This window comes from Periplaneta americana, chromosome 12 (assembly GCF_040183065.1).
Source record: "Periplaneta americana isolate PAMFEO1 chromosome 12, P.americana_PAMFEO1_priV1, whole genome shotgun sequence".
NCBI classification, from domain to species: Eukaryota; Metazoa; Arthropoda; class Insecta; order Blattodea; family Blattidae; genus Periplaneta; species Periplaneta americana.
In genome coordinates this window covers 49,340,217-49,352,919 of record NC_091128.1, presented here as the reverse complement: position 1 = coordinate 49,352,919, position 12,703 = coordinate 49,340,217, and the positions used below count along the sequence as shown (strand labels likewise).

Genomic DNA, 12,703 nt, shown 5'->3' with positions numbered 1-12,703 from the left:
TGACTGCGTACTCAGCCTTGGAATTTCCCGGGTCACTTAATGGAAACTGGGAGAGGGCTGATGGTGTTTGAAAGCCTTCGAAATGTTATCTTCATTTACGCTCTGGACATAATGTCCGTCCCCTTTTAATAAAAGAAAACAATTTCATTTTCAGTTGTTTCGATGCTATCCGTCATAATGGAAATGTTTCTGAGAAAAAAGGCTACTCTTTGACGGCGGAGGATTAGAAATAACAGTAGAGTAGAGTGCCTGAGAACAGAATGGCAATCCTTCGACGGTGGAGTGAGGCAAAGTCGTCGTCAAGCGTTGCCTGGATTTACAGATACAGCTCATTGTCTAGGAATCACTAATCCTACCTTTGTCCTTTGACTAAAGGAGTAAGAAACTTAGAATGTTGTTCTCAACACATTCTTTCAATTTCATAAAAGAAGATCTGACTTCAAATAAGAATTTGTGAGGATACAAGGTTCACTATAACCGGAGCGAGGATTCACTATAAACGGAGATATTAATGTACTTTTTAATGTATGCGGGTCGGGACCAACGATTTAGGTTCACTTTAGCCGAATGTTCACTATAACAGAGTTCACTATATCAAGAGTTGACTGTATTCGTTTTAGAAAATCCACTTGTATCTTATTTAATTTTACCGCATTTTCCCAACCCCAAGTTTCAGCCTCATACAAAATCTAGATCAGGGGTGATCAGCACAGAGCACCCATCTCTTACCGCGGAGAACACACTGCACTAAGGTGCATTCGTAGCTGCTAGCGGGTATAGTCTTCCTGCTGCACACGGGGCACACGGGACGGCTCCGCTTACTCTTTACCCATTTCAGCGAGTGCTGACGACCACTGATTTAGATGATCTTACCACGACTCCGTATACTAGCTCCAATGTTGCTGCATGAATATCTGGCATTTTAGTGATAAATTTCAATATTTCTGTGTTATTTACCCCGCACTGAAATATATTTTATGCTCGACCATGCCGAAATGTAGTAATTATACACCTGGTAGCAGTCCTTTAATGGACCTCATTAAAGTATACCTATTCATTAAAGTTCAGGTGTTCCACTAATCAGAAAATACCATTGTAGCAATATGAAAGCGCAAGTATCGATTATTCTCGGATATGCCATGGAGGCTGGAAATCCAATACTGTCGCAGAAGGTTATGTTGAAGAATCGATCCAAAATAAATTGAAATCTCAAATGAATCCTCTAGATTCAAAACCCCCTAAAGACCATTTTGTTCAGACCTGAGTTATGTCCACATACTGCTTGCTAAGAATGAATTCTAATGATTTATGTAGTTTGAATTCAAAAAGGCACTAAATTTAAAGCAAAAGGTTTGTTAAAAGTCACTTTTAGGTTGAAAATTCCCTTTATTTGCCACCGGTTACTGTCAAAATCCTTCAATTTGTGAAAGTGGATATAGGGGATTTTGAATCTATAGGATTCAAATACAATATTAAACTCAGTCGAAAAAAACAACACACAAATTAACATCAATTCACCGCCATCTTCCAGCCTTTCACAAAGCACATTCCCGCAAATTCATTTCACCAATTGCACAATAAATCACCTATATTTGAAATAAAGTCAGTTCTGTTACTATAATAATTAGCGTTGATTGTAAATAATATTCAAATAAATTCAATTTGTCATCTCGTTTTTCAATGTCTAATTCAACTTCAAGGTTATATCGAGATTAATGTTTATTTTACTCTCTAGATTATATCAAGGTCAATGTCGACATTTGTTTCTCGGAAAAAAAATACTTTCGCGTCTGCGCACATCTTACAATTTACGAGGTATTGCACAAGGTCAGTTCTGCTCCTCAGTCAGATAAGAATAACATGAATGCTTATGAATAATTTCAAGTTAGAAATATGGTCGAGCATAAAAAGTCGTATGAAACTTGACTATAATGGTAATTAAGACGCTCGTATGAAAATTATGAAACTCGCGCTCGTTTCATAAACATACTCGCGTCATAATTAGTACCATTATAAGCACGTTGCATAATTTACTATATTGATACACAGTTCATTGAATGAATTATTATTTTCATACTTGCTTTAAAAATTATGTAAAACTTTTACGTCGCAACATTCTCACCTCCACTTGCTGCGCTTTCTTGGTCATAGCTCTGCTCTGGCTCTGTGAACTGTACGCGGACCTCATTCTGCTGTGACTCGGCCCCTGCAAGCTGGTTCTCTCCTTCAGGATTCAAATCCGACTGCTATTGTGAGAAAAGCAAGAATTATGTATAAACATTAACCAGTAACAAAAGTATAATTAAAACTGACACTATTTTAATAGCCTAATGTGAATGGCAATCCGAGCATGACATTCTTATTGTTCATAAGACATAAATAATCGCTAGACATGAAATTCAAATTTGAAGATATACAAAAATTCACATGATGAACCGTAAGCAATGTCATTAATTTCAGAGGGTCATTCTTTGAGATAGTTCAAACAAAAAGTTAAATATAGTTTTGCTCATTTTTGCTTTTTTTCTGAGAAAAAAAATGTTTTATATGAAACATTTCATGGCATGTTTCGGAAAAGCCATTGATTTAATTCCCAATATGCGAAGTCAGTTTAAGAGAACAGTGTATTATGATAATAAATGATCGAAATAAGTTTAGTTTTGCCCTTTAAATGTGTAGAAATTTGATCCGAACAAATGTAACTTTTCGTTCTGCAAAGTAATTGTAAAATGTTACATTTATTTAGATCAAATTTATACACATTGAAAGGACAAAACTAAAATTATTGCAATCATTTATTATCACAATACACTACTCTCTTAAATTGACTGATTATATTGGGAATTCAGTCAATGGCTTTCCCAAAATACGCTATGAATTGTTTGACATAAAACAATTCTTTTCTCGAAAAGGAAATAAAAAACGAGTAAAATTGCATCGAAACTTTTCGTTTGAAATATCTCAAAGAATGTATGTATATATATATATATCTCCCAGTACAAATATTGATTTACATTGATGAAATACAATAACATACATGTACATATATGTTATTGTATATGTATATATACATCTTTGATTGAGGTTCTGGCTGATATTTACATCTATTATCAGGCAGTACGTCTCACTTGACGATATGTGTCAGAGGAAGAACAATTGTTTGTATGCATCTAAAGTCTGATTAGTGGAATATGTAGCTGATCGGCGATGTATACATTGGAGGGGGAAAGGAACTGGCCACCCTACCCCATTATCTCCTGGCCTAGTTGCCTTATAAGTGGTGTCATATTTGTATCATTTGTAGGGTTCAGACCTGTTTTCTGACAATTGACTAAACAACAATGTTTGTTTATATACAAATTCAGATGCATTTCATTAATGTAAATCAATATTTTTACTGGGATTTTTATTTGACCGCAGTTATTTTCATTATAATAATCAGTAACAGGTGTTTTTGCAAGCAGAATTACTGCATTTGAAGCTTCAGAGTCTGTGGTACAATACATGCCTGACAGAAAACACACAAACAAATCTAGATCTGGAATATTGCAAGACACAAATGCACAAGTGTTTGAGAGTTACAGAACTGAGAACAATGTACACAGTAATACAAAGATAATGCATAAAGTTTATCATACTATAACATACATTGGACACATTCACACATTAATGTTTGTACAACTGTAAAAGTAGGGAAATCATATGAATATTAGGAGTCCGTTTTATTAATTAGAAGACTAATTTAATGTATCCTGTTTTACTACCGATGTGATACAAGAATATTATTTGTAATAAGTTATATTTCATATAGGATTTGCATTAATTTTTTTCCAGAAATTCTTTTAAATATTTTCCAGATACATAGTTTATACATTGAATACTACTAAGAGACAGCTGGCTACGGACTGGAAGGTCCGGGGTTTGATTCCAAGTGGTGACGGGATTTTTTCTCGCTGCCAAACTTTCAGAACGGCCCCGACGTTCACTCAGCCTCGTATAAAATTGAGTACCGGGTCTTTCCCGGGGGTAAAGGGCGGTCAGAGCGTGGTGCCGACCACCCCACATTATTCTAGTGCTGAGGTCATGGAAAGCATGGAGCTCTACCTCCATGCCCCCCCAAGTGTCTTCATGGCATGTGTCGGGGACACCTTTACCTTTTTTACCTTTTATACTACTAAGAGATGGTGACTGGGTACGTCAGTCGGTATAGTGGACGCGAAATATGTCCGAGCCTAACCTACGTCACAGAGAAAGGAGGGCGAGATAAGAAGCAAAGAAATGTTGCTTTAGTGCAGATTGTTATGCGTGTATGTTAAGACTGAAAACATCAGCTATCAGCGCTCTATACATATATTGCTCCTCTTTTACATATTTTAAGTAATTGAGTCTGACAGTGACAGTGAATGGAAGTTTTGAATTTTAACAGTGTGAGGGATTTATTTTCGTACCGATAATAGGTTCGTTCCAACAACAGTCAGGAACCGTCCGTAACTATCGTGAGCATGCGCAGTACATAAAAAGCGTTCCAACACACTCCAAAATCAGTTCTGAACCGGAAACACATACTGCAGTCGGGTGTTCCAACGATTAGAATTAGTCAGTGGATTGAGGCATGTACTGATGAGTGCGTCTCTCGCACATGCGCATAGGCTCACCAACGTCTCCTGGATACTGAAGAAAGACATGATCGACTGTTCACGTTAATGACATTAAGATGGAAAGTGGCTGTGCAGACGAATAATAAAACTAGAGATGTGGTTTAAATTTTGCCAAAAAGAAAGAGAATGAAAATTATTTGGGCATTGAAATAGTTAATTACAATTTCAACATGCAACTTTGATTAAACGTATAATAAATAACATACATAAATTAATAATAAAAAAAACTACTTTTAGATGAGAGTCTCCCAGTACACGACATTGAATTAGCGGAATTCTTGCCTTCTATATTTTTTGTTATATTTTTGTAGAAAATGATCGAAATTCTATTTTCTCCAAGTTGAATTAGCTGCGAAACGATAATAATTAAGCAGCCCATTCTCAGGCAAAGATGATAACAGTTACAGTATCTCTGGATTTAGTACACGATGATGCGAAAAAGCGTTCCAACCTCATCCAGTTCTGTTTCAATCCCGTAGCAGATACCGAACCAGCGCATGCGTATAAGATGATCCATGGTTCGTACATGAACCGCTTGTTGGAACAACCTAATGTTGCCACACCCGTTCCTTCCCTCCACAAGTCCGCTTTCAGGAATCGAAATCGTTACGGTAACAGCCGTCAGGCTCGGAGATACTCTGTGACCACTGTACAACTGCCTACGCACTGAAAGGTTTCGGATGGTGGCTAGATTTAGATCGTTGCCGAAACCTTCAGATCGGAGTCCACTGAACCTTCTGTCAAATTGAATACCTAGTCTTTCGCGAATGTAAAAACCAGTCGCAGTCTGGTGCCGATCACACCACTTTATTCTAGTCCCGAGATCATGAAACCATGCCCTCTAGGCTCCTTCATGTCGTATAAGGGTACGTACAAGTTGGAGCGACGATAAACGATAAAAGAAGCAGCGATGCTATATCAGAGAGAATTGAAGCATGCATTGTCATTGAGGTGTGCATATTGGAGTAACGATAAAAGCGAAGATACACGATAAAAGCGACGAAAAAGATAAGTTCCATTTTCTTCGCTCTTGTCGTTCATATAATCTCTGATTAAGATAATATTGATCTGTATAATGACGGGTGGTTATCAATATATCCGAATATTAATAGATTTGTTATTATTTCGGCATATTAAGTTAATTGTTGTAGATATTGGCAAATTGATCAGTTGTGTATTTATTCGTGATACATTATGTGATCACAATAACCAATCACAGCACAACGAATTTATACTACCTTTGGGATGAGAAACGGGTTCAATTTCGTACGTATTTAAGTCATATTAAACTTCAACCTAGCAGCTGATATTTCCTATATATCTTCTTTCATTAAGTGGATGTATAGAATATATTCTACTGATAAATCAAAATGTTCGCTTCCCGCGTCCTCGTTGCTCCGATAATACCAAAGCGTCGCTAGGTCATTTGTTTTATCGTTTATCGTTGCTCCAACGTGTACCTACCCTTAAGTGGGTACCTTTAATTTTCATTACTAAGAAATATTACTTGCATTACATTATGAAGTTACTCAAAAGCCAGGACGCTTATGAAATAGCTGAACATTGGTTAACTACAAGATCTATATTATACAGATAAGAAAGCATTTCATTCACAAAAGAATGAAGTCTATTTATATAATAAATGAATAGATCATATATGAATGTTAACGTAAAATAAGGTTCAAGCAGTTGTGTGTTGTTATGAAGAAGTATAAAGTGGACTTTTTCCATTGATGTTAATGAATAAGGAATTCGCAACGTTCAGAAGATTCGCTTTATCTTCGTCTACAGGTGAAAAAAATGGGAGTGGGAAGGATATCCTACTCCTTGTGGCCGTTACAAATGTAGGGATGGGAATTATAATATGCACTATATAGTAGTATTACTATATAGTATTACTAATTCATATATATAGGGACATCATTTTATTTTTACTAACATTTATAATATTAACCTGGCTATACCTTTGCATTAACGTTTGAGAACCGGAAACACCGTTTGCTACCCATTTCCACGACTGAAGTTCGATGATACTGGCGTAAATTACAAACAAATCACTTTACTAGGTATAGGAGGGAAGAAAAGTAGTTAATCCATTTACGTAAATTAGGAAATATCGAAATTTTGAATTTGATAATTTTTATTAGGTTTTTGTTTAATCAAAATACAATATTAACAATATGCGCTTTTAATCACGAACTGATGCGAACGTATTCAGTATACAGTGTATATTATATTATCTACAGCACATTTGCGTACAAAATAAAGAATGAAGTTAAATTGAAAAATAATTATAATATCGATATTTAAAAACATTTTTGAAAATGTTGGCCGTTCATTTCGATACAGGCTTTAGTTCTTTTGTGCATATTATAGCACTATAGACTATTGTACCTAATTCCAATTACCAGTTTCGTCCTTCGTATTAGTAACTCATGTTGAAATAATTCTGTGCCTCCTCTATAAAAGAGTACCTTACATACTGTAAATTCAATCTTCACTTCTGCCCGACCCAAAAAGATAAAATTACTCAGACATGCTATCTACTGTCCGTCCAAGTGGTTTTGTCGCAGGGTCGTAGAAAGGGAGGAAATCACGTGACAGTTAATTACTTAACGAGGCCCTCTTATTTAAGTTATTTTAAACAGTTGTACAATATTACGCAGACATCCAAATCCTAACAGAAATTAATGTTTTCAGAAAAGAGCTAAGATAGCCCAGACACTGGCCTTCACAAAGGGGCGAGCAGAAGCGGGTGGGGGAAACCGGGGTGCGAAGTAGGCAAACGGACGACAGTATCTGTGCGAAAATATGATTCAATATTGAAAGCACAAAGCGAACATATTTCTGAAACGTACTATACTCACTAACTCACTACTGTTTACTGTGACCGTAAGGCGACTTTGACTGCATATGCGGCCTTGGTTCTGTTTGGAGGACTGTGGAAGTTTACTAGTAGAAGGGGTGGGAATGAAATACATTAAAAACTCAGGTACAATAAAAATTGAAGTAAAAATAAAATGATGTCCCTGTATTTAGCCAGATCCCTACACACGTCTGATGTGATAAAATGATATCAACTACATTTGGGTAGGCGTGGTGTATATTACAGTTGAAAAAGTGTGGTTCACAACGTCACAAGTTTAAATCTTCCATTCTTTATCTAAAAATACCTAAAAGAGGCAAGTAGTCACCTATTGAACCGCGCGTCGAGCGTAACATACAGGTACAAATTACTGTTACAACAGTTATCAAAAGACGTTGCACTTAAATTTGATTTGACTTCTTTAAAGGCTTTTGTGATTGGACATAATATGTATTGCTTCCCACACCACAGCTAAGTATTCGGAAATATCTGATATCAGACTTGTATGCGGGCATGGTTAAATATATACGAAGAAGCAATAATACTTTATAGTGCATATAATGCCGACCCCTACAAAATAACAATAAAATTGTGCTTGACTAAGCCAAGCAGGTTAGTATGTAACAACCCCAACGAGTAGGTTACTCTTCTCACTCCACTTTTTCCATCTGAAGACTAAGTCAGTGGCAATCTTCGAAACGTTCTGTATTCTTTATTCATTAACATTTACAGAAAGACCTAAGCTGTACCTTTTCTTAACAGATACGAATGCCATCCAGTCACTAATATGAGCAGTGTTCAGGAGAGAATCCTACGAGATGTTCAACTGGTGTTGTAAAGCAAAGTTTACTCGATAACGCTTTGTCGATAACGTTGAGCTTAAAATTTATTTTGTTAGAATAATACAGTATTAGATATTTTCCAAAAATTCGCCATACTGTTGGGTAGGTCATCTGCAGCTTGGACATAATATGTACTTTCGCAATAAGTACTAGGAATTGTCAATAAATTCTTGAGAAAATCATCTTAGCATTTAAGTCGGATTTTGGTATATATTTTTTATCTGTCACGAAATAGATCTCTCTGAACTTTCCAACAGTCTTCCAAATTTAAGACATTAATGAGGCCACAGCTCAGACTATTTAAAGTTATAAATCTTTCTGGTTGCTGGAAAATTATCTATTGAATTCACAACGACGTTAATTTAAGACCTGTTCACTTTTACGGAGACAAAATTATTATTTTTAGGAATCAGTTTGCGAAAAAGAGAAATACACAGAACGCAATGACCAAAACAAAAATTCTTTCCATAGCTTTGATGTTTGACATTTTTAATTACCGTTGCAAAATCAAACTAAACGTAGGGATTGAAGGCAAGTATCGTGTTATTAAACTTCATTCTTTTGAGAAGAAATTGTGTTATTACTTTTACAAAGTCTCAGCGTAATCAAAAGTGTGATGGCTCTTCAACAGCTCGATACCATACGCACTAGAGACTGCGTAACGTTTCGTCTTGCCTTGAGAACTGACAAGACTATCATGCATATTATAGTTTTAAAAATAAACTATGATTCTGAATCATTATCACATTCAAAATCGCGAATTTTGTTAGGCTACTATCTTTAGAGCACAGATGAGAGTGATGGAATAATTTTTTTAAGATTAAAATGCAGAAGTATTCTTGCACACGTCATCGAAATGCAAAGAAAATAGAGCGGTAGAGTTCTAATGTTTTCTAGGCTTCAGCATTAGAAGGAGGTCATGTGATAAGCAATATACTCTAAACGCCTTTACCCCCTTAGCCTATATTTATGTTGGAGCGAGGATAAACGATACCAGCAACGGTTCAAGAAATTATACTAGCAACGCGATACCTTGCTATTTGGAGCAACGCGACGAGGAGTAATATTTTTATAATTTTCAACTGCTGATCTGAAGCATATCCTCTGTTGAATCTTTCTAAAACCATATCATATTGAAAATTTGGATCCTCAGAGAGAATATTTTAATGTAAGAGCGTTCAGAGCTAGAGGAACGGCAGCATGTGTTTTTGGAATAATTTACAGCAAATGGAGAATATTATCCAAAGCCATAGGAACTAATGCGCAGACTACCGATGACGTAATGAAAGCAATTTCTGTGTTGCACAACGTAGTTATTGACAAAGAAGGAATTCATCGTAATCTAAGAGATGTTAAGCAAATACCTTACTATAATAATACCGGCCAACTAACAGTTCTGCGCGCGAATGACGCTGGTGCTGCTACCTAGGCGACCGGTGGTGTGGTGAAAACCGCGAAACAAGCTGTAATCAACTGCAATGTATATTGTTGCTGGGCTAGTTTTAATAGTTTTATTAATTAGTGCTGTGTTAAAATGTCAGGGTATATGTGTGCTGTTTATAATTGCTACAATTACAGCATTACAAACTGCTGCAAATCGTACTTTGGTTTTCGTGGGGTCATAAAATGTGAGTCAACAACATTCCTTAGTAGGCCTAATTCCTTCGTCTTTGTGTTGATAGAAAAATAAAAATTAGCCTTTTTAATTACGCCTAATGAATGAATAGAAGTTAAAATAGATTTGAAATTTTAAAGTTTCATCAAATTAAGTTTTATTGTTGTCCAAATGCCTTTACTAATTATTACAAGCATCAGATTACTATCAATTTATCTTTGCATTTGTCAGCAATGCGTACATAAAGCATTATTGTAAATTCATTCCTAATATCGGAATTGATTTTGTCTCACTAAACCAAAGAAAAAATATGTAACAATTAATTACGGAACGTAACATGAAGTATGCAATATTTCTCATAATATGCAGCTTTGATGTAAGATAATAATTTTACATTAAATATTAATCAACATTTCTTAAGTGTTTCATATATTATTCCACATTAGTAACTCACGTTTTAAACAATAGTCCGAATCCCGCTATGTTAATATTTTTGTATTTGTGAACGTAATTCCACGCCGGTCCGCTAGATATCAGGCCCGCGATATTTCGCACTCACATCAATGCTACTAGTATACAGCTGCCCGGTAATATTATAGTAAGGTATTTGATGTTACAGCATTTCCAGATAGGGCCAATGAAAGAAACTTTATGGTAGACTTCTTTCAGCTGCAGCTCATGTTAGGTATGTATTTAAAAGTTATCTCACTGAGCATCTTCTTGCGTAACATGAAGTTCATTGTAGTAATAAAATAATAATTTTGTTATTAAATATATTATTATTATTATTATTATTATTATTATTATTATTCTGCAACAGAACATAACACTGAAATTTTGATTGTTTATATCGTAATTTGTTGATGTGTTTTACATTAAAGAATTGAAATTAAATTATTTTAAAAATAAATTATAACTAGTTATTAAAATAATGCAGATCTATCATTATTATAAAATAAATGTTAACGTTGGTAAAAAAATAAACATATCTCCGATATGTAACATAATATTTTAAATTTACTCTCGTGTAAAATTCAATTCCATTGTCAATTCATCTCACAATTTATCCAAAATAAATATGTTATTGTTATAGTGGGCCACGAACGGAAATTAAGGAAATTCATTTGTTGACGTCTACGTTTTATTTTCCAAATTGAACCAAAGGGTTAAGCGAAGAAAATCTAGTTCCTAGTTTCCGTTGCTGGTATCGTTGTCAGCAGCGAGACTCCATAGAGCTACGCTTCGCCAACATAAAAGCACTCATTTGTTTGGAGAGATTTTTGTCTCGGGACTAGTACCGTTGCTGGTATCTTTTACCCTCGCTCCAATACGAACAGAGCTTTAGAAAGACTGGACATTTCATTTTGTAGAAGATTGAGTGGACTGTGACGCGTTGAAAAATCCCTCCTTCATGTGGATTTGAAACAGGAACATTCCACTTCTTAAGCTGTCGTCAATCGGCAGGGCCTAAACTCCAATTTGAAAGAGTAGATGTAATTACTTGCAATCTCTTATATTTATTATTCCGCTTTTCCTCTTTTTAAATAGTATTCCTTTGTGACAATACGTTCTGTGCTAAGTATAGTGTTGTAATGCTGTTTGAAGGAAACGTATGAGTCATTCATAACGACAATATAGTAAAAGATAATCTTTAAAATACAAAAAAAGTGACTGTGTTTCAGTGGGTTATGAGAAAGTGAACACAATTTATTTGAAAGGAATATTGGACATCAAACAGAATGTAATATTAAAACTAAAATTATTGGTCAACACTGCTCATTCCGGATATAGCCTTTGTTACGGAGTAGTGAACAATAATTTAATACTTGCCAATTCATGGGTTATTGCAGAGCCTTCTTCAGTTACAAGCCGGAGCCATACGTCGGCAACATTGTAATTAACTGTCAAACGGAGGTCTACTATCCGGAACATGTAGGCCTATTGGAGTTAATGCCGATTTTCAATGTAAATTAATGTTACAATATAAGTGTGTGTCGATGGAATTATGTTCGCGGTCGTACCAAACGTTAATTGTTGATGTATTATAAACTAAATGCGTGTTGGTGATAAAAACAAGACAATAAATAAAAATATGGCTGCAGTCTTTAGCAATTTTTACGGTTATTATTAATGAAAAAGTGATTGGCAATTCTTCCAAATATTAAATATATTGTATAAACTACATTTTTACAGTCTTACTTGAGGTTTGTAGTGTATCAGAATTCTGGCCAAATTGTTGGGTCTCGCCTGCTATATCAATAAAGTTACGTCGTTGATTTTCAAGTTCATTGTAAACAGCTGTTTTGTGATCCCATAAATGTTGCAGTTTTGTTAAAGATTCAGAATGCCTACTATACGTCAGAACTACCTATAATTTGTAGATGCATACATTCAATTTGTTGATTTTCAAGGTTTGTTTGTTAATATTATTTCTTTTGCAATAAAATTAGTTATAAACATATGTATTTCTTTTTACAGGATTTAAAGTTCACTGAGTTTATGCCAATTGGCACATACTTAATAGATAATGATGTGTTTTGTTACGTACTGGCATCCTGGGCATCTGAAATATTTATAGAAAAGCACGACAGATAATCACATGAAATTAATGTATATGATATCCTAGACCTTTCACGTCAGAGATGAAACAACATAAAGTGGCAAAACATTGTCAATTTACTAGCCATATAATGGTTAATTGATTGGAATAGGGTATTGTGAA

At 35.0% G+C, this 12,703-nt stretch overlaps 1 protein-coding gene across 1 annotated transcript in view; it reads right to left on the bottom strand.

The window, feature by feature from the left end:
- The window catches only part of LOC138710391 (uncharacterized), a 243,110-nt gene that overhangs the window by 36,491 nt on the left and 193,916 nt on the right, over positions 1-12,703 (bottom strand). Inside the window, exon 5 of the mRNA XM_069841276.1 lies at positions 2,123-2,246. Coding sequence (XP_069697377.1) covers positions 2,123-2,246 — 124 coding nt within the window. The remainder of the gene's footprint in view (positions 1-2,122; positions 2,247-12,703) is intronic.